General features: G+C 42.8%; 1 protein-coding gene across 1 annotated transcript; it reads left to right on the top strand.

Moving 5' to 3' along the window:
* Nucleotides 1–12,417: 12,417 nt before the first annotated feature.
* On the top strand, nucleotides 12,418–13,059 carry LOC124309070 (uncharacterized). The gene has a single exon (XM_046772314.1). The coding sequence runs from the start codon at nucleotides 12,418–12,420 to the stop codon at nucleotides 13,057–13,059; it is 642 nt and encodes a 213-aa protein (XP_046628270.1).
* The last annotated feature ends 10,522 nt before the right edge of the window (nucleotides 13,060–23,581 follow it).

The raw sequence follows: 23,581 nt of genomic DNA, 5'->3' as shown, positions 1-23,581 counted from the left end.
TGAGTCCGTCCTCGAGGAGCGCAACCTTCGCCCGGAACTCCGCCGCAGCGCACTTTGGGGTCAGGTAGACGCTGACAAAAGTGACAGCGCCCACCCTAGCCCAGACGTAGTCGTCCCCGACGCCACGAGCGGTTATCCGGGCTCGGGCAGCGCCCCTCACCCAGATAGCCGCTGTCTTCGTCTCGTTCGTAATCCAATCCTGCGTTTGTCGCACCCTGTACGGCTCGCACAGGATCAGAATGTCGGCGTCTTGTTCGTCTGCTATTTGTGGTAGTAGCATGTCTGCTGTCCTACTGCGGTTCAGGTTGCCCTGAACTATCCTGTCCGTCTTCCGGCCTGCTTCTTGCACTCCTCCAGCGCAACCCGGTACACCGCGCACCTCCCGGAGCCCGCGAGTTGCGCCGCATCGCCGTGTCCCGCCCCGGTGCACAGTGGGCAGGCCGGTCTGTTCTTACAGTCCGTGGCGTAATGTCCTGTCTCGCCACATTTCCTGCAGCACTTCGTCCGGTCTGTATTTTTACATTTTGCCTTAGTGTGCCCGTATCACAGGCACTTGTGGCATTCCGTCACCGTCAGTCGTGGTCGGACGCGGCAAGCTACCCATCCAATTAAGATCCGTCCCCGGCCGAGCAGCGCTCTGGCTTCCTGCGACTCCAGGTCGCATACGGCCATAAACTGCTCCGCCCGGTTCGGGCCGAAGATGTGGACCCTAAAGTCCGCGTCTCGTCCCGTCTCTCGTCGCAGTGCCTGTATCACGTCGTGTCTGGTCGTGACACAGTCAGGATCCATGATCTCCACTTGAACCCTGGAGGTCCCGGTCCTGACGTTGCCTGCGTCGCCGACCGCGTCCTGCAGGACGCGTCGAAAGTCGTCTCGTCCGTTGGCGTCTGTCTTTATTTTCAGAAGACACAGACCATTCTTCGTCTTCCTGAGAGTTGTCACTTTAACATGACTCTTCGCAGGGTCGACCGCGGTCCGTATTTTCCTTACGATGCCGGAGTACGCCGTGTCGTTCCCGGGTTTGACGAGCACCGCCGTCCCCCAATGTTTGGGAGCCGCTCTGCGCCCCTCAGCCTCGGCTGTCGTGTCCGTCGTCGCGTTCGTCCCGTCCGTCCGCGTCTTCCGTTTTTTCTTTTCCTTTCTTGTCCTTGTCACTGTCTGCCAGTCAGCGACCGGTTCCGCAACCGTTGCCCTCCTCTGAGAGGATTCCGGAGTGGTTCCAGTCGCCTCCCGTTTTCGTTTCGTCCGCGGAATGTTTTGTGTCCGTTGTTCAGTCTCAACGTCCGTCTCCGTCGTCTCGTTGTCCGTCTTGTGGTCCTCCGGGGCTGCTTTAGCGCGCCTGTTAAGCGCAACGTCGGCAGCCTCGAGAATAGTCTTGATGCCCACTTCAACCGTCCGCTGTCTTTGTTGCCGTCTTTGTCACCTGGTCTTTGCACAATTTGCGGCCCTCAGAATCCATGCCGCTGCCATGAGCCACCGGGGCTTTCACCCGATCGGAACTCAGGGTGGATTTCCCCTGTGCTGGGGCTACCACCTGAGGTATATCGTTGTTATTTTTGTGCATCTCCATAAAGTTCCTACGTGCTACGGGTCTCTCGGGGGCGCGACTTCCCGTACCGCGCCGAAACATAGCACGGCCCCTGAGGTCGCCTCGGGGGCCTTCCGTCGGACTTGTGCCGACTTCCGTCCCCTCCGACTTACTAGAAAACCACGGGGTCGTCACTTCCCGAGCAGACCAGGTTTTTACGCCTAATCCGCCTCCTAAGGCCGCCTCGGGGGCCATCCATTGGGCCTGTGCCAACTTCAGTCCCCCTTGACTTACTCGATGTACGCGAGGTGGTTACGTCCCGAACGAGGGATTTAACCCCCCCGCCACCTGCGGTCATTATGATTATTTTTATTATGATTATCAGTATTATTATCGAAGAAAGTCGTTTGTCGAAAATCCGGTCAGGACGAAGAAAATTTAATACTTTGAAGGACTTGAGAGTAAAAATCGACGTTTCGGCCGGGCCCTGCCGACCATCCTCAGGAATAATTTCTATAATAATTAACAAAACAGGATGCTTCAACACAACAAATCTGAATTGAGAGCATGGAAATATGTTTAAACAAATATTTGTTGTTGTATACAAACGGTGAAAAAATTAAACAGTTGCAAGAAAAATTTGTCAAAGTGACAGTTTTAGGTCAAGTGTCAAAATTTTTGAGAAAGGTTAATAAAAGGAAAAATTGGTACATGAGAATTGAAATATGTCAGACAAAATAATAATGTGGGAAATGGAATTGGGGAAAAGATCAGTTATATTTGAAATGATTACTCACAAAAAATGACGACCAGTACATGCTTAGGTGTTGTTAGTGGAACAGCATTTCGGACGGAAGTGAAGGTTAGCGGGAAAAGATCCGTAAATCTATGTTGATCACGTGTGATCTTGATCTATGTTCGAAAGTCATGGAATACAAAAGGCAGGCGACCAATCGGAGTAAAGGGGCGCCAAGATTTGAAAACAAGAATGTGTGAGCTAGAGAATGTTGGAGTATAAGTGGCTGAGATGTTCAATATCTGTACGTTTGTTAACGGAGTTCCTTTTGTTCTTAAAGATATAAATCATTTCTTTGATGATACGTTTATACCAATTCGGTTCTGTAGCTAGGGTTATAGAATTGTTGAAATCGAAATTGTGCCCCAGGCTTAAGGAATGATCTGCTAAAGCACATCTGTCAGTGACATGGCATTTGATATTCGAACGATGGCTAGAAATTCTATTTTTTAGGTGTTGCGACGTTTGTCCAATATAACTCATGCTACAGTCTCGACATGGTATTTTATAAACACAGTTAATTTTCTCTAAATTAGGAGTAACAGATTTTAGATGAGAAAACAGAGACAGTTTTGTAGTATTAGAAATTCTAAAAGTAATTTCAATTCCCTCGTCATTCAGAATTTTTTTGATTTGGCTAGATAGATTTTCTATATACGGTATAGAGATAGAGTTTTTAAATTTATCATTAACATCGGTTAGATTGTTGGAGTCTAAATTCCAATCAATCGAGTTGTACATTTTTTCTACTCTATACTTTTTGATGTCATTAATGAATTTTTTAGGATAGCCATTGGAGATAAGAGTTGTTTCAACAAGTTTTAAATTCTTTTTAAGGAATTGAGGGTTTGAGATTCTAAGACAACGATCAAATAAGGATATGGCGACAGATTTTTTGTGTTTAATGGGATGATGTGAGTTAAAATGAATGTATCTCGCAGACCAGGTTGGTTTGTGGTGCCAATCTAAAATTATGGTGTCATTGTGGTTAATTACCATAGTGTCTAGAAAACTGATTTTTCCAACTTCTTCCAACTCAAAGGTAAATTGAATACGTGGGTGAAAATTGTTAAACTTATTAAGAAGGAATTGTAGGTTTTCGTTCTTCACACACGTTATAATATCGTCTACGTATCGATAGTAAAAAGGTAGGCTGAAAGGGAGATTTGAAATGATTTTTTTTTCAAAATGTTCGAGTACTAGATTCGCTACTACTGGGCTAATTGGTGAGCCCGTTGCTACGCCAAAGATTTGTTGGTAAAATTTGTCTTTGTAAGCAAAATAGCATGAATCTAAACAAAGTTTGGTGGCCTCTAGGAATTCTTTTTTATTGATGTTGGTGTGAGATTTCAAATTGGGCCAGTTTTTACTGATAATCGATATTGCCAGATTGGTTGGAATGTTGGTAAACAGTGATTTGACATCTAGGGATACTAACAGGTGATCAGGAGGGATTGTTTTTCCCCTGATTTTGTTTACAAAAGACCAAGTGTCCTTGATGTGATAGTCGGATGTACCTGTTATGTTTGATAAAACACAAGAACAAAATTTCGAAATTTTGTAGGTGGGAGAATTGATGTTACAAACAATCGGTCTGAGAGGAACATTTTCTTTATGAATTTTAGGAAGAAAATATATTTTTGGAGGAAGAGAGTTAAAAGTTTTGAGGTGTTTAGCAGAGTTGGAATCTATAAATTTTTTCTGTTGCCATAGATTTATCATATCGTTGACTTGTTTTTGTACTTTTAAGGTGGGATCACGAGAGATAAGAGTATAGGTAGTCGAGTCATTAAGAATGTCTTAGCATTTTTGTTCAAACTCCATCTTTTCCATGACAACTTTAATGTTACCTTTGTCAGCATCAGTGACTACTAGGTGGTTATTTTGTTTTAAAAATTCCTTGGTTTGTTTTACTTTGGAAGTTATTTGAAGGTGAGATGTGGGAGGATTTTTGCCAAGTCTGTTGCCAATGATTTGGCTAATATTTGATCTTACTTTATCTTTGGTGATTCCACTTTTGTTCATGAGAGCTAATTCTACGCTGCTTACAATATCATCAATAGGTAACTTAACATTATTATATGGTAAACCATGATTAGGACCGAGTGATAAGGTATCCTTAATTTCAGAAGGTAACTCTGTCTTAGATAGGTTAACCAACCAATTGTTATTGTGAAACTCTTTAGGAGTATGTATAGACTTAAGTTTGTTAAATTTTCTAATATTATCTGTCTTAATGGCACTGAATAAACGATTGGCTTTCTCTATATCCAAGTTGAAATTTTTATAATCTAAGTTAGTGAAATGGTTTGAGAAGAAAGAGTTTATATTATGATTAAGATTTTGGATTAGCAGCCTTTCCTGTCGATAACATGTTTTAATTTCGAGCGATAGACACTTGTGTTGAAAAAAGCGTAAAGCTTTGATGAAAGTTTTTTCCTTAGTTAAATGTTAAAGGTTTTTGATTTTAAATTTGAGAAAGTTTGGAATAATACCAAATTGACGGCATTTAAAAAGGAACACTTTTCGGTTTTTGATACGCGCTAGTTTTTGCCGGTAGTACCAGATCTTCTTAGTTTGTGAGTGATTTGTAGAGGAAGGTGATCTCAGGTTAGACGTGTGGTATGAAGTAGGATCACGGTGGTACGAGACGTCCACGAAGCAGTTTCGATGCATTGTAATTTAGGATAGAAGTTCGTCACCAGGAGGTAGATTGAAGAAAGACGTTTGTCGAAAATCCGGTCAGGAAGAAGAAAATTTAATACTTTGAAGGACTTGAGAGTAAAAATCGACGTTTCGGCCGGGCCCTGCCGACCATCCTCAGGAATAATTTCTATAATAATTAACAAAACAGGATGCTTCAACACAACAAATCTGAATTGAGAGCATGGAAATATGTTTAAACAAGTATTTGTTGTTGTATACAAACGGTGAAAAAATTAAACAGTTGCAAGAAAAATTTGTCAAAGTGACAGTTTTAGGTTAAGTGTCAAAATTTTTGAGAAAGGTTAATAAAAGGAAAAATTGGTACATGAGAATTGAAATATGTCAGACAAAATAATAATGTGGGAAATGGAATTGGGGAAAAGATCAGTTAAATTTGAAATGATTACTCACAAAAAATGACGACCAGTACATGCTTAGGTGTTGTTAGTGGAACAGCATTTCGGACGGAAGTGAAGGTTAGCGGGAAAAGATCCGTAAATCTATGTTGATCACGTGTGATCTTGATCTATGTTCGAAAGTCATGGAATACAAAAGGCAGGCGACCAATCGGAGTAAAGGGGCGCCAAGATTTGAAAACAAGAATGTGTGAGCTAGAGCATGTTGGAGTATAAGTGGCTGAGATGTTCAATATCTGTACGTTTGTTAACGGAGTTCCTTTTGTTCTTAAAGATATAAATCATTTCTTTGATGATACGTTTATACCAATTCGGTTCTGTAGCTAGGGTTATAGAATTGTTGAAATCGAAATTGTGCCCCAGGCTTAAGGAATGATCTGCTAAAGCACATCTGTCAGTGACATGGCATTTGATATTCGAACGATGGCTAGAAATTCTATTTTTTAGGTGTTGCGACGTTTGTCCAATATAACTCATGCTACAGTCTCGACATGGTATTTTATAAACACAGTTAATTTTCTCTAAATTAGGAGTAACAGATTTTAGATGAGAAAACAGAGACAGTTTTGTAGTATTAGAAATTCTAAAAGTAATTTCAATTCCCTCGTCATTCAGAATTTTTTTGATTTGGCTAGATAGATTTTCTATATACGGTATAGAGATAGAGTTTTTAAATTTATCATTAACATCGGTTAGATTGTTGGAGTCTAAATTCCAATCAATCGAGTTGTACATTTTTTCTACTCTATACTTTTTGATGTCATTAATGAATTTTTTAGGATAGCCATTGGAGATAAGAGTTGTTTCAACAAGTTTTAAATTCTTTTTAAGGAATTGAGGGTTTGAGATTCTAAGACAACGATCAAATAAGGATATGGCGACAGATTTTTTGTGTTTAATGGGATGATGTGAGTTAAAATGAATGTATCTCGCAGACCAGGTTGGTTTGTGGTGCCAATCTAAAATTATGGTGTCATTGTGGTTAATTACCATAGTGTCTAGAAAACTGATTTTTCCAACTTCTTCCAACTCAAAGGTAAATTGAATACGTGGGTGAAAATTGTTAAACTTATTAAGAAGGAATTGTAGGTTTTCGTTCTTCACACACGTTATAATAAACGTTTATTATTTATTATTTATTATAACGTGTGTGAAGAACGAAAACCTCCAATTCCAATTGTAGGTTTTCGTTCTTCACACACGTTATAATAAACGTTTATTATTTATTATTTATTATAACGTGTGTGAAGAACGAAAACCTACAATTCCTTCTTAATAAGTTTAACAATTTTCACCCACGTATTCAATTTACCTTTGATTTGGAAGAAGTTGGAAAAATCAGTTTTCTAGACACTATGGTAATTAACCACAATGACACCATAATTTTAGATTGGCACCACAAACCAACCTGGTCTGCGAGATACATTCATTTTAACTCACATCATCCCATTAAACACAAAAAATCTGTCGCCATATCCTTATTTGATCGTTGTCTTAGAATCTCAAACCCTCAATTCCTTAAAAAGAATTTAAAACTTGTTGAAACAACTCTTATCTCCAATGGCTATCCTAAAAAATTCATTAATGACATCAAAAAGTATAGAGTAGAAAAAATGTACAACTCGATTGATTGGAATTTAGACTCCAACAATCTAACCGATGTTAATGATAAATTTAAAAACTCTATCTCTATACCGTATATAGAAAATCTATCTAGCCAAATCAAAAAAATTCTGAATGACGAGGGAATTGAAATTACTTTTAGAATTTCTAATACTACAAAACTGTCTCTGTTTTCTCATCTAAAATCTGTTACTCCTAATTTAGAGAAAATTAACTGTGTTTATAAAATACCATGTCGAGACTGTAGCATGAGTTATATTGGACAAACGTCGCAACACCTAAAAAATAGAATTTCTAGCCATCGTTCGAATATCAAATGCCATGTCACTGACAGATGTGCTTTAGCAGATCATTCCTTAAGCCTGGGGCACAATTTCGATTTCAACAATTCTATAACCCTAGCTACAGAACCGAATTGGTATAAACGTATCATCAAAGAAATGATTTATATCTTTAAGAACAAAAGGAACTCCGTTAACAAACGTACAGATATTGAACATCTCAGCCACTTATACTCCAACATGCTCTAGCTCACACATTCTTGTTTTCAAATCTTGGCGCCCCTTTACTCCGATTGGTCGCCTGCCTTTTGTATTCCATGACTTTCGAACATAGATCAAGATCACACGTGATCAACATAGATTTACGGATCTTTTCCCGCTAACCTTCACTTCCGTCCGAAATGCTGTTCCACTAACAACACCTAAGCATGTACTGGTCGTCATTTTTTGTGAGTAATCATTTCAAATTTAACTGAACTTTTCCCCAATTCCATTTCCCACATTATTATTTTGTCTGACATATTTCAATTCTCATGTACCAATTTTTCCTTTTATTAACCTTTCTCAAAAATTTTGACACTTAACCTAAAACTGTCACTTTGACAAATTTTTCTTGCAACTGTTTAATTTTTTCACCGTTTGTATACAACAACAAATATTTGTTTGAACATATTTCCATGCTCTCAATTTAGATTTGTTGTGTTGAAGCATCCTGTTTTGTTAATTATTATAGAAATTATTCCTGAGGATGGTCGGCAGGGCCCGGCCGAAACGTCGATTTTTACTCTCAAGTCCTTCAAAGTATTAAATTTTCTTCTTCCTGACCGGATTTTCGACAAACGTCTTTCTTCAATCTACCTCCTGGTCACGAACTTCTATCCTAAATTATTATTATCATCATTATCATTATTATTATTATTATTATTATTATTTTAATGGTATCGAGTATGGCACATGTGCATGCAAAGGAGATAAGTGTGGAAATATTTTTATATTCAAATCTTTTTTTGAAATTCGGAAAATACATACAAATTATGTTACATGTCTGTTTTATTCATCCAGCTATTGTGCGAACTATCAAAACCCAACTTCTTCATATAGACCCGATCCCTCCGTTTGCGTCATACTTTCTCCACAAGATAGCCGTCGGGGTATTTTACTTTGTCGAGCCCCTCCGCGTAGAAGCCCCCCTCGACGGGATGATCTTGATAATCGGTAAGTTTGTACGTTGGTATCTCTCACCTCACTCACGGTGAATATTTCAGTCGTGTAATTGGGCGTATAGCCTTTTTCGAATACATTCTTGTACTTGCTGATTCGAACTCGATCGCCCACACTGAATTTCCGCGATCGATCACTTCGTTTGATTTGCCGAGGCTTGTACACGCTACGATACAGCTGTTTTTTATTCTCCGTGCTAACATCCACCGGTTTCATTCGAATCACGCGATGCCTGGTGTTGCTGTAGGACTTCATCAAATCAGCCAAAATATTAATCCACTCGCACGATCCTTGGAGAGTGAACCGCTTCCACATTTTATTTTTCGATGTTTGATTCAAACGTTCGCATATCGACGCCTTTAAGTTGCTAAATGTCGAATACATGTTGATATTGTGATGCTTCTCGAGGGCTTTGAATTCGCTGTAGTGAAATTCTTTGCCTCGATCAACGTGTAGATGTGTGGGTATACGGCTCTGGATCAGTACAGATTTCATGGCAGCAGTAACATCTTTCCCACTCTTGGACTTTATCGGCACAGCCCACGCGTACTTGGAAAATATATCGATGATTGTTAGTAGGTATTTGTATCCCTAGACAAGTGTGTAATACGCCGATTCTCAGGTGGAAGACGATGCCGATTCCTCAAAAGTTCTCAACACTGCTTGACAGTCTAACGCTGTGGATGTGGTGGATACTTTTCAATCAAATTTTGAGAGTTTTTCGGATAATCACATCGAGGAGTTAAGACAGGTACGCATAAATAACAAAATCATAGAAAATGAGTTGAGTCACATCAAACATATTGGGGAGCAAGCAACACCGTCGCTGGAGCAGGCCAGCATGGAATGAGTATCGATTGAGGAACCAGAGTGATTGGACGGCGATTCGAAAAATTGAAAGGTAAAGAGTGGGGAACAATGAAGGCTGTAATAGCTGCCGAACTTCACAGACAGGCTCGACGCAACTATCCTCGCCGATTCGTAGATGTACGCTGACTGGATAAGACCTGGCAAGCTGATCTCGTCGATATGACCGCATACAGCTCGCACAACAAGGGATACAAATACCGACCAACAATCATCGATATATTTTCCAAGTATGCGTGGGCTGTGCCGATAAAGTCCAAGAGTGGGAAAGATGTTACTGCTGCCGTGAAATCTGTACTGATCCAGAGCCGTATACCCACACATCTACACGTTGATCGAGGCAAAGAATTTCACTACAGCGAATTCAAAGCCCTCGAGAAGCATCACAATATCAACATGTATTCGACATTTAGCAACTTAAAGGCGTCGATATGCGAACGTTTGAATCGAACATCGAAAAATGAAATGTGGAAGCGGTTCGCTCTCCAAGGATCGTGCGAGTGGATTAATATTTTGGCTGATTTGATGAAGTCCTACAGCAACACCAGGCATCGCGTGATTCGAATGAAACCGGTGGATGTTAGCACGGAGAATGAAAAACAGCTGTATCGTAGCGTGTACAAGCCTCGGCAAATCAAACGAAGTGATCGATCGCGGAAATTCAGTGTGGGCGATCGAGTTCGAATCGGCAAGTACAAGAATGTATTCGAAAAAGGCTATACGCCCAATTACACGACTGAAATATTCACCGTGAGTGAGGTGAGAGATACCAACGTACAAACTTACCGATTATCAAGATCATCCCGTCGAGGGGGGCTTCTACGCGGAGGGGCTCGACAAAGTAAAATACCCCGACGGCTATCTTGTGGAGAAAGTATGACGCAAACGGAGGGATCGGGTCTATATGAAGAAGTTGGGTTTTGATAGTTCGCACAATAGCTGGATGAATAAAACAGACATGTAACATAATTTGTATGTATTTTCCGAATTTCAAAAAAAGATTTGAATATAAAAATATTTCCACACTTATCTCCTTTGCATGCACATGTGCCATACTCGATACCATTAAAATAATAATAATAATAATAATAATAATGATAATGATGATAATAATAATGATAATCATAATAATAATAATCATAATGACCGCAGGTGGCGGGGCGGTTAAATCCCTCGTTCGGGACGTGACGACCTCGCGTACATCGAGTAAGTCAAGGGGGACTGAAGTTAGCACAGGCCCAATGGATGGCCCCCGAGGCGGCCTTAGGAGGCGGATTAGGCGTAAAAACCTGGTCTGCTCGGGAAGTGACGACCCCGGGGTTTTCTAGTAAGTCGGAGGGGACGGAAGTCGGCACAAGCCCGACGGAAGGCCCCCGAGGCGACCTCAGGGGCCGTGCTATGTTCCGGTGCGGTACGGGGAGTCGCGCCCCCGAGAGACCCGTAGCACGTAGGAACGTTTATAGAAGATGCACAAGGGTAACAACGTTATACCTCAGGTGGTAGCCCCAGCACAGGGGAAATCCACCCTGGGTTCCGATCGGGTGAAAGCCCCGGTGGCCCATGGCAGCGGCACGAATTCTGAGGGCCGCAAATTGTGCAAAGACCAGGTGACAAAGACGGCAAGAAAGACAGCGGACACGAGAACTGGAACAGCGGACAGGACGACACTGGGACACCAACGACGAGACAGGACGGACAGCGTGTCGAGCACGGGCAGCGGAGCGAGTTGCGCTTCCGCTGTATCCACGATCGGCACGAAGACACGAATCACGGACGATATGGACCTGACGGACGTATTGTTACTGATTTACAGTACGGCGACAAGGATAGCCGAGGCCGCGGTCATCCAAAAAAACATGAATATGCCCGTTAAATTGGGCATAAAGACCATCCTCGAGGCTGTCGACGTTGCGCTCAACAGGCGCGCTGAAGCAGCCACGAAGGACCACAAGACGGACAACGAGACGACGGAAACGGACGTTGAGACTGAACAACGGACACAAAAAACTCCGCGGACGAAACGGAAACGGAAGGCGACTGGAACCACTCTGGAATCCTCTCAGAAGAGGGCAACGGTTGCGGAACCGGTCGCTGACTGGCAGACAGTCACAAGGAAAAACAAGGAAAAAAAAAACGAAAGACGCGGACGGACGGGACGAACGCGACAACGGACACGACGGCCGGGGCTGAGGGGCGCAGAGCGGCTCACAAACATTGGGGGACGGCGGTGCTCGTCAAACCCGGGAATGACACGACGTACTCTGACATCGTGAGGAAGATACGGACCACGGTCGACCCTGCAAAGAGTCACGTTGAAGTGACGACTCTCAGGAAGACGAAGAATGGTCTGTGTCTTCTAAAGATAAATACAGACGCCAACGGACGGGATGACTTCCGACGCGTCCTGCAGGACGCGGTCAGCGACGCAGGCAACGTCAGGACCGGGACCTCCAGGGTTCAACTAAAGATCATGGATCTTGACTGTGTCACGACCAGAAACGACGTGATACAGGCACTGCGACGAGAGACGGGACGAGACGCGGACTTTGGGGTCCACATCTTCGGCCCGAACCGGGCGGAGCATTTTATGGCCGTATGCGACCTAGAGTCGCAGGAAGCCAGAGCGCTGCTCGGCCGGGGACGGATCGGGATTGGATGGGTGGGGTGCCGCGTCCGACCACGACTGACGGTGACGAAATGCCACAAGTGCCTGGGATACGGGCACACGAAAGTGAAATGCAAAAATACAGACCGGACGAAGTGCTGCAGAAAATGTGGCGAGACAGGACATTACGCCACGGACCGTAAGAACAGACCGGCCTGCCCACTGTGCGCCGAGGCGGGACACAGCGATGCGGCGCATCACGCGGGCTCCGGGAGGTGCGCGGTGTACCGGGTTGCGCTGGAGGAGTGCAAGAAGCAGGCCGGAAGACGGACAGGATAGTTCAGGGCAACCTGAACCGCAGGCGGACAGCAGACATGCTACTACCACAAATAGCAGACGAACACGACGCCGAAATTGTGATCCTGTGCGAGCCGTACAGGGTGCGACAAACGCAGGATTGGATCACGAACGAGACCAAGACAGCGGCTATCTGGGTAAGGGGCGCTGCCCGAGCCCGGATAACTGCTCGTGGCGTCGGGGACGACTACGTCTGGGCTAGGGTGGGCGCTGTCACTTACGTCAGCGTCTACCTGACCCCAAACTGCGCCGCGGCGGAGTTCCGGGCGAAGGTTGCGCTCCTCGAGGACGGACTCAGGGACCTGCCCGGGGACCTCGTGGTCGCGGGGGACCTCGACGCGAGGGCGGTCGAGTGGGGCATGACGGCAACGAACAGACGTGGACGGCTGCTGCTGGAGATGGCCGCAAGGCTGGACCTAGTGGTAGCAAACATAGGAGACGTACCAACGTACAGACGGCTGAGATTTGGAGACTTCATCCCGGACGTAACGATGACGACGGACAGAACTCTGCCACGGATAGGGCGGTGGCGGGTGCTCGAGGGCTACACGGCCAGCGACCCTCAGTACATCGCCTTTGAAGTGGAGGAGAGACAAGGACGGCACGGACGAGGACCCAGCACCCCCCGCGGCGGAACGTGGACAATCTCGACGTACTGAAGTTTTCGGCGGAGCTGGTGGCAGCGCCAGCCCCAATTACCGACGTCCCCCCAGAGCTGACTGGCCGGCAAAGGGCGGAAAGACTAGCAGACGAGACGGCCAAACTGACGACGTGGCTGTGCGACAGCACAATGCCAAAACGACGGTACGGACGTAACAGACCACCACAATACTGGTGAACGGACGAGATAGCCGAGCTGCGGGAAAGTTGCCTGGCAAAACGACGACGGGTTACGAGGGCTGGAGGGAGACCCGAGAGGGAAACCCTTCAGGCCGAGTACAAGACTGAACGGAAGCCACTGATGTACGCCATCAGAGACAGCAAGAAGCGATGCTGGAAGAAGCTCTGCGAGAAGGTGGATCGCGACCCCTAGAGTGCCGGTTACAAGATTGTGACCGGTAGGCTCGGGGCCCGGATCCCGCCAGAACTCAAGGATGCTGAAACCGCATGACGGATCGTCGACGGACTGTTCCCGACGCACCCGACGCTTACGGACGCGACAGACGACGACGAGACGGCGGCGCCCCCCGTCTTTACCGCCGAGGAGCTCGTCGGGGCGACCAAAGCAATGAAGAGGGGTAAGGCGCCAGGACCGGACGGGGTACCGGCGGAGGTTCTTCGGCTGATGGCGAGCCTGAGGCCTGAGATACTTCTTGACCTCTACAACACGTGCCTTACGACAGGGACATTCAGCGACCGGTGGAAGGTGGCGAGGTTGGTCCTTATCCCAAAGGGTAAGGGTGACCCCAGCACGCCGTCGGCCTACCGGCCTCTGAGCTTACTGGACACGACAGGGAAACTGTACGAACAGCTTCTGCGACCACGACTTACGGACGCGATACAGGACGGCGGGGGCCTCTCTGACCGGCAGTTCGGCTTCCGGAGGGGCCGATCAATGATTGGAACGATCCAAGAGGTGGTTGACTCCTTCCGGTCGACAGACAGACATTGCCACGCTGCGCGACCCGTCGCGCTGCTGGTGACATTTGACGTTAAGAACGCCTTCAACTCGGCCAGGTGGGTGGATATCCTAGGGTCGCTGAGAGGCGACTTCGGGGTCCCGCCTTACTTGCTCTTGGTTGTTGAAGACTACCTTCGGAACAGACGACTGACGTACGAAACGACCGAAGGCCAAGTGACGCGACAGATCACCGCGGGGGTCGCTCAAGGTTCCATACTAGGACCTGACTATTGGAACGGGATGTACGACGGCCTGCTCAGACTGGAGCTTCCACTCGGCGTTCGCCTGGTCGCTTACGCTGACGACGTGGCGGCAGTGATAGTCGAGGGAACTCCAGATCTGGCACAATACGCACTGAACCAGACAATGAGACGAGTCGGACGGTGGATGACTGACCACGGACTGCAACTCGCGACGGAAAAGACAGAACTGGTGCTTCTCACCAGGAGACGAATACCGACCACGTTACGCATGACGGTCGGGACGGACGAGATCGAGACCAGAGGGGAAGTCAAGTACCTGGGGGTGACCCTGGATACGAAGATGACCTTCTGGCCTCACATACGACGAACGGCTCAGAAGGCGGCTGAAAGGATAGCATCCCTAAGCCGCCTGATGGCAAACACAAACGGACCGAGACCGGGGAAACGGAGACTTTTGTGTCGACGGTAAACTCGATCCTCCTCTACGGTGCGGAGATCTGGGCACACTCCCTGAAGACTGAGAAGTACTGTCACGCAATGACGACGGTACAGAGACAAAGCGCGTTGAGGATCGCTTGTTCCTATCGGACGGTCTCAGCTCAGGCCGCTCTGGTGGCGGCAGGCGTGATTCCCATAGACCTTCTCGCGTTCGAGCGCAAAAGAGTCTACGGAAGAGACGCGGACGTGACCCGACGGGACGCGGCAACGACGGAAAGAGACGCGACCATACAGACGTGGCAAGAACGGTGGACGGAAGAAACAACGAGAAACTGGACGAGACGACTTATTAAGGACCTGAGACCGTGGATCCGGAGGGGGTTTGGGGATGTGAATTTTTACGTCACCCAGCTTCTGACGGGCCACGGTTATTTTAGACGGTACTTACACAACCCGAACCGAGTACGGACGCCCAACTGTACGTACTGCGGACACGAACGAGACGACGCGGAACACACGTTCTTCGAATGTGACCGCTGGACAGAACTGCGACAGAGACTGGAGACGGTCGTGGGAGGCATCACTCCCGACAACATTGTCGGGGTGATGCTCCATAGTACGGAAGGTTGCAACAAGTTGCCACCTACACAGAGACAATCCTACGACGTAAGAACGCGGACGGCTGCCTGACGTAACGCAACTGACGGACTGCCTGCACAGGACGGACGGACGGACAGATTGACAAGACACACACCGACAGAACTCCCAGCTAGAAGTAATATCACCATAGTCCCTGGCTGGGAGCGTTGCACAGGAGGTGGCGGTTTAGTGGGTAGGCCACCCTGGAGTCCTACATGCGCGCTAGCCCGTATGACTAGCGCGAATCCGTAACTTGGATTCCGCAACTCCTCGGAAAAAAAAAAAAATAATAATAATAATAATAATAATAATGATGATGATGATGATGATGATGAGGATGACGATGACGATGACGATGACGATGACGATGACGATGACGATGACGATGATGATGATGATCATAATAATAATAATAATACTGATAATAATAATAATAATAATAATCTGCAATTTTCCCATACGATTATTACACATATAATTTTTTTCATCTTCAGAAAACTTTCTTTTCATTTTCTGAAAACTTTTCTCGAGGTATGCGAATAGAAATGAATAATCTCTCAATATATTGATAATAAATGAATAAATAGACAAATAAATAAACAAATAAATAAATAAATAAATAAATAAATAAATAAATAAATAAATTTCAAGTATATGAATTCACATTTTAAAATCCAGTCAAATATCGTTTTCGCATGATGGCGGATCGCCCGAGGCGTCAAACGTAAATATTCACAATAATTCTACGTCTACAGTTTTATCCTCTAGCTATTGGGGGGCTGGGACAAACCCCCAAGGTAGGGTGTCGGTCTGTCCAGGTATCAATTGCCTATTGTCATCCTGCCAACTGAGAGCTCACTTCGTATCAAACACTGGGGGAGGGTCAACTCTTAGTAAGCCATTAGACAGCGCTTATAATCATCAAACGTGATGCTATTTATCGAAGAATTTTTCACACCCTTGGCGCGCTTACTCACTTTTTCCCCATCCCCGCCCATCATAGTAAATGTGTACAGCTTTGCTCGCAGTCCTACAAACTCTGTCATAATTTCACCATTATTTTCATCCTTCATTAGCCCTAGTCGTTTCTTGTTTTTAAGCGGAATGCCATACACATTGTGGGGCGGATAGTCAGAGGTATAAAACATTGTATCCACATCACGTTTGACGATATCGTAGATGTTCGATACGTTAAATTGATAAATAAGGCTGTGTGTGTCGGTATACAACAATTTGACCCCGCTGTTCGAAAAGTTGGATTTCACATAATTATAGTGGAAATCGTAAAGAATGATTTTTGACAGATCTAGAATCGATGCACCGACGTAAATTGGTTTAGCGAAGTGAACTTTGACACGATTCATTTCAATGATGGCCATATCAGCGCCAAATACGGTGCAGCTGTGAAAGTTTGCCCTGGCAATAAGCGCTCTCGCACCACCTCGTCCCTTCCATTTTGTGACCAATTTTACATCTTTATGATTTCGCACGTTCTCCATAGTCTTGCCGAACACCGCGTTATTCATGAGTTTGTAAAAGTTTTTCTCAAATTCATTCCTAGACCGCTTGCGCATGTCCGTGTTGAGCGTGATGTAAGGTTCGAGCCATGGAGATTGTGCAAACTTTAATACTCTGTGCACTTCTGTTACTTTCAATCCTAAACTCAAACACTGCTTTAAATTTCTATAGTGCACTATATATATATTAGACTGGGCCAAAAAAATTGACTATTTTTTTTTTTGAAAAATATATTGAGAATATCATTCAGTATGGCAAAAAAAAAATTTCATGAAATTTTAAGCCCTTAATATTAACTTTAAGAGGTCTATCATCGCTATTTTTGATTTTTAGTAATAATTTGATGTTTTACGTCAGAACTGTCGAAATATTGAAGTGAAAAAATTTATGTTCACTTATCCCTTTATAAAATTAAATTCCCTACAAAAAAGGTCTGATTACAGATTTTTGTCAGACAAGCCGTTTCCGAGTAATTAAGCTTAATAAATCGATATAATTTCTCGAGAATTAATCGAGAATTAATTAATTAATTACTAAAAATCAAAAATAGCGATGATAGACCTCTTAAAGTTAATATTAAGGGCTTAAAATTTCATGAAATTTTTTTTTTGCCATACTGAATGATATTCTCAATATATTTTTCAAAAAAAAAAATAGTCAATTTTTTTGGCCCAGTCTAATATATATACTTTGTTTTGGGGTGGAGGGTGGTCGCGAGTTTGGCGTTTTTACCACCTGGAGGAGTAAAATGCTCGGGACAACGAGGCAAGTCTTTGTGATCCCCGTGGAGTTCTACAGGATAGTCCAAATCTACCTCCAGAAAGTAACCGATCGGCGAATCGTCCGGATGGTTTGTTACATCGATGTGCTGATACTCCCACTCGAACGAGCCGACCGGTAAATGCACGCTTATAGCCGCTCCGTACAGGTTATTCCCGTCGAAATACGTGAGATACGATTCCGCTTTGTTTGGATCAAAATCTGTTCCCATGAATCTGTTATTTGCCCGAGCGTGTCAATGAGAACATTGCGCTACGCCACCTGGAAAGGCTCTTTCAATAAATAACACCATTTCAGGGTTGTCTAAGAGTTGCAAAGTTACATTGGTATGTTTGAGCATCGCGTCAAAAGCAAGTCCCGGTGCAGTGTAGTAGTGCAACGGATCTGAATCGTATGTTTTGAAGCAGCTAGCGCGGAAATTTTCGAAAATATCGGTAAGCAAAAGAACGTCGGTCTTTAAATATAAATCCGAATAGCCGCCCAATGACTCTAAATGAAATTCCCCCCAAACATTTTTAGCGTGCTCGTAATTGGTGTCTGAAATATTTGCATCGCATAGGTGCGAGTAGAAATGTTTCTTTGCAGGTAATCGCGGTTCATCGAGTTTCCCCCAACAATCGACGTATTCATAGGGAAAACGCCTTTGCGGGTCATCAAACTGAACTGAGTCGGATTATTATAAAATTTACGTGTTATGGGCTTGTCTGCATCATTCAAATATTTGGAAAGTTTATCGATGCTGCTAGCCATAAATCGAAACGAATCGATGAATCTCAAGTGCATCATTGTCCCATCAACGCGTTTCGTGAAGGATATATATTTTTTCCTATTTATGGGTGGCAGGGTAATTTCACCGTGAAAAGTTGACGCGAGGGATTTTATTAAAAAGTGAGACTTAACCGGACAAATTGTGGAAAACTATTGGAATTGTGTGCGTCTCTCTGAAATTCAAATTACACCGATTATTATGAACAGGAGCACGATATTTACCCGTGAAGTGACAGTGGTCGTGGCACTTTTTCTCCTCAGGGGTAACGGCTTTTCGCAAATGTAGCAATTCTTTGCGCGCATGTGTCGATCGTGTTGCACTTGGGTAAGGTAAGAATTTGGGAGAGTGATAGTGAAAGCAAACTATTAGCGTGGGTGAAAGTTTACGGATTGCCATCAACATTCCCCGACCTATCTAATTGTGGCGAACATTCCCGGCCTATCTAATTGCAATGTCGCCAACCGGTCGATTAACACACAAGAATGTATTCGAAGTACGTGGAAAATATTATTTTTCGCCCGGGGCAAACTATTAGCGCGAAAGTTTACGGGTAACGGCGAAAAATCAAGGGGGTAAACTGTTAGCGTGGAAGTTTAGGGGTAACGGTGAAAAATCAAAATGGCTATTCATCCGACCGAGAAATACATCACATTATCAAACTGTCTGATGATAAAAATCAAAATGGCTGCCCGTCCGACTGAGCAAAAACCAAGATGGCCGCCGTCAGACGGTCAAATCGGTCGATTATACTGGTGACGTCATAGCGAAAATCACATTATCAAACTATCGGACGATGAAAAATCAAAATGGCTGCTCATCCGGCTAAGCAAAAATCAAAATGGCCGCCGTCAGAATGGCTGCCGTTAAAATGGCCCCCCCCGTCAAAATGGCCGCCATCAAAAAATCAAAAATGGCTGCCATCAAAAAATCAAAATGGCCACCATCAAAAAAATCAAAATGGCCGCCCTCAAAATGGCCGCTGTCGAAATGGCCGCCATCTCCAAAATGGCCGCCGTGGGCACGTCAACCGGTTACGTCACACGGTTACGTCACCTGGTTACGTAATGTTTTGATTTAGAACCGTCATATCTATACTACTGAAGCCGCACGATTAGATTCTTCTGGAAATAAGAGATTTATTCATTCAATTACCTCATCACCATATTTACCAATTGAGCGCATGTCGTACTAACCTAGAAATAAGAGAATCAACATTGAAAACTATTGCTTCACAGATCTCTTCTACTCCTTCGAAGATTCAACACTCTCAAATATTCATATATTATGACTTAGTTTCTATGCCCGTAATTTACTCTTCTAACTTTTATCAGTTACCACTTTCTTAGATTATTTTATGTCCCCAGTCAAAGCTCGTGAAGGATTTCTATTTCTCCCCCTCTCTCCACCCTCGTGTAGCCAGAGTGGTCCGGGTCATGCGCACAAAGCTTACATCTCCGCCCTTCAAACATTAATTTACCTGTAAATTAATGTCGTAGTGATTCGTCCACAAGGATGAGCTTTGTGACATGATATAAATCCATTGAATTTTTTTTGTTATCTGTTTTTATTTGAAAGATAAAGTCCGAGATTTTTTTCTCTATTTTGAAGGGCCCGACTCTAATCTCGTCCATTTTCTTCCTGTTCAGCTTGTTTTCATTTTCCATGTACACCTCGTCGCTCTCGTTGAATTTATACTCTATTCTATTTTTATCATACAGCGATTTTTTGTATTCATGTGATTTACGGGTTCGGAGTAGTGCAAGGTTTCTGTCTTCTTTCAAATTTCTTCTGTGGTTTTTTGTTGATTCTGCTGGAAGTAGATCTGTGGATTTTCCATTTAGCAGGTATTCGGGTGAAAAACCTGTGACTGAGTGGTCTGTTTCGTTATATTTTCCTCTGCACTCTTCTGTTTTGTGGCCCATGATTTTTTCTTTCGTTTCCATTTAGTGTACATCTTATTTTGTTGGTTAACGTTTTGTTCAGTCTTTCGTTTAGCCCGTTTGAGAACGATGCGTCCCCGGCTGTGAAAATCAATTGTATGTTTTTTGTTTCAACATAGTCTTTGAACTCCTTCGAATTTATTCCAGGGTATTGATCTGAGAGTATTATTTCTATTTTTTCTTCCTCCCGTATTTTTTTAATTATCATTATAAAGTCAGATGCGTTTTGATTTTTTGAGCATAAAATATAAGCATATCTAGTAAAGTGGTCCTCTAGTAGATGTAAGTACCTCTTTGTCGACCTTTGTCCGCCAAATCTACCTATGGTATCAAGTGACATTATTTGAAAAGGCCTCTCTGCTGATCCTAGGTATGACATAAGTCCGTATTTTTTGTTTAGCCTTGCTTTGTTTTTAATACAAATTTCGCAATTTTCACATATATGTTGTATGTTTTTAGCTAAATTTGGTGTGGTATAGAATGGTTTTATTTCAAGTGTAGTTTGGTTAATTCCTGTGTAGCAGTATTCTTCATGGACGCGTTTTATCAAGGTTCTACGGTATTCTTCACTTAGCACGATTTTTTTCTTTTTTTTTAATTTTTTGTAGTGAATTTCATCTTCTACTGTGAACTTGTGTATATTCTCTGTTATTTGTTTGTTTAGTTTTTCATCGCCTATTATTTCTTGTATGGTTATATTATTTACTGTTTCTAAGACGTCTTTTGAATTTTCATTTGGTTCTAAGATCGGGTTTCAACTAAGGAAGTTTGCTTCTGCATTATTTTTTCCCGGATTATATTTGATCGTACAGTTATATTGAGATATACAGTGTATCATATCGCCTAACTCATTATCTGTTCTATTTTTCACATTTAAGTTCTCCAAAGGTCTATGGTCGGAATATATTGTAAAGAAATTTCCGATTAGCCAGTACGGCCAGAACTTTATACTTTCTTCAATTGCTAGGCATTCTAGGAGGATTGCTTTTTTTTCTGCGTTTCATTTAACTTTTTTGAAAAGTATGCAACCGTTTTTATTGTGCCATCCGCTTGAGGCTGTTTTAGCTCTGCTCCAACACCCTTCGTGCTTGCGTCCGTGTATATAAAGATATCTGATTTCGGATTAAATATGGCTAGGATTGGTCCTGAACACAATATTTCTTTAATATTTTCGAACGCAGTTGTGCAATCCTTTGACCAGTGGAATTCTACATCCTTTCTGAGCAAGTTGTGTAAGGGCTCAAGAATTTGTGTGATTTTCGGTACGTATTTCCTTTCAATATTTATCTTTCCTAGAAATTGCCTTATCTGTTTTCTGTTTTTTGGTGCCTCGAAATCCTTTATTGCTTTCAAGTTATCTTTAAGTGGTGTAATTGTGTTATTTTTTATCAAGTGGCCTAGATATTTTACTTCATTTTTTGCAAATTTGCATTTCGTCAACTTTAGTTTTAATCCTTCTTTTTTCATCGCATCCAGCAGTAGTCTAATCTGGTTTAGGTGTTCTTCAAATGTATTTGAAAATATCATTATATCGTCCATGTAATTTACACAAAATTTAGACAAGTTATATTTTTTTATTATATTTACCAAAATCCTCTGAAAGATCGCCGGTGAGGTTTTTAAACCAAAAGGGAGACATGTCCAATGATAGTGGCTTTCTTGGGTTACAAAACCCGTTTTTTTGTCTGTCTCCCACTCTCAATGGAATGGACCAAAAAGCTGAGTTCACGTCTAATGTTCTGAAGTATTTGCAACCTATTGTTCTTATCATTGGGTCTTCCATTAACGGAAATTGCTGCGATTGTGGAACAATTATCTTATTGAATTCCCTAACATCTACATATAGCCTGTTCCTTTTATTTTCTTCTTTTTTGAAGGCTAGTGTGACTGGTGCCGCGAAGGGGCTATATGAGTCTTCAATCAGACCGTGTTTTAAGAGTTGTGTTATTTGTTTCTCTATTTCTTTTCTGTCATTCGCTGAACATCTATATGGTCTTTTGGCGCAATATTTATCAAATTGAAGATCGATAAAGGCTTCATAATTTTTTACCTGACCCACGTCATATTTATTCATAGCAAAAATATCTTTATAATCATTTATTAGAATTTCCATTTTCTCTTTTCTATCTTCGCTTAAGTGATTTAAATCCATTTTGTATTCAATCGTTTTTATCAATTCATCAAAGTTTATCTCATATTTATTATCAATCTTTAGGTCTTCTGTAGTATCGTATTTACATTCTATATCTGAGCTTTTGTTATTTTTTAAATTTATCGTTTCCCCATTCTTTTTATTTTTATTTTGGAATGTGATGTTTAACTTTTCATCATGAGTTAACCCAAATCTCTGTACGCTATCTGAACCTAATATCAGCTCAAAGTTGAAGTTTTCATTCTCATATACAAAGGCATTTAAAATCCCTGTTATACCATGTATTTCTGCATTTAATTTTATCATACCGTAGCTACTGCCCCATCCACTAATTGTTTTTATTTGATAGTCTCTCTTCTTTTTTATAAATTTTTTATTCAGTAGTTTTGCATTTATTACTGTTATTCTTAAACCCGGGTCATAAAGTCCTTTCACCACCAAGGACTTTTCTAGATTTACTTTTATTTCAATTAGTGGGGGGAATTTTAGTTTTTGGGTCCTCTTCTGATAGTTCTATGTTTAACAGTGTGTTTACTAGTTCGTTGTGTTCTTTTTTTTTCGTTTTTATACCAACACGTACTTTCAGGATAGAATCTATTCTTTTTCCCTTTTGATTCGCATATTTTACATGGAGTTTTTTCTTTGGTGCCTCCTGGCTTTTGTAACCTTGATTTATTATCTACTGATATATTTTTACTAATATTGTTTTCTTTTATTATGTGTTCTAGTCCTCTTATTTTGTTGAAAAGATCATCTACCTCCTTCAATTCTTCTCTATCTGTCTTATCTGTAACAAAGTTTGGTAGACCGACGGCAATAATGTCTATAAGTAGTGAGTTATTAAAGGGAAATAACAAGGAATATTTAAAATTTTCTTTAATTCTTTTTTCACCAAGTCACATCCTTCGCACCCTTCTGCCTTGTTAACTATGTCATAGAGGCTCTGCTTGCAAGAACTACATTGCGCTTTTTCTTTGAAGAAAGTCAAGTGAAGGGAGATTTTGTGTTAGAGAGATTCGGGTTTGGAGCTAAAGGAATAATTGAAACTTGAAAAAAAAATTATTTTCTCATAATTTATTTGTGTTACTCATTATGATGTACTCACTGCGAGTGAAAGCAAC

The sequence above is a fragment of the Neodiprion virginianus genome, chromosome 7 (assembly GCF_021901495.1).
Source record: "Neodiprion virginianus isolate iyNeoVirg1 chromosome 7, iyNeoVirg1.1, whole genome shotgun sequence".
In the NCBI taxonomy this organism is placed as follows: Eukaryota; Metazoa; Arthropoda; class Insecta; order Hymenoptera; family Diprionidae; genus Neodiprion; species Neodiprion virginianus.
The sequence above is the reverse complement of the archived record's forward strand: the minus strand, read 5'-3'. Positions and strand labels throughout refer to the sequence as shown.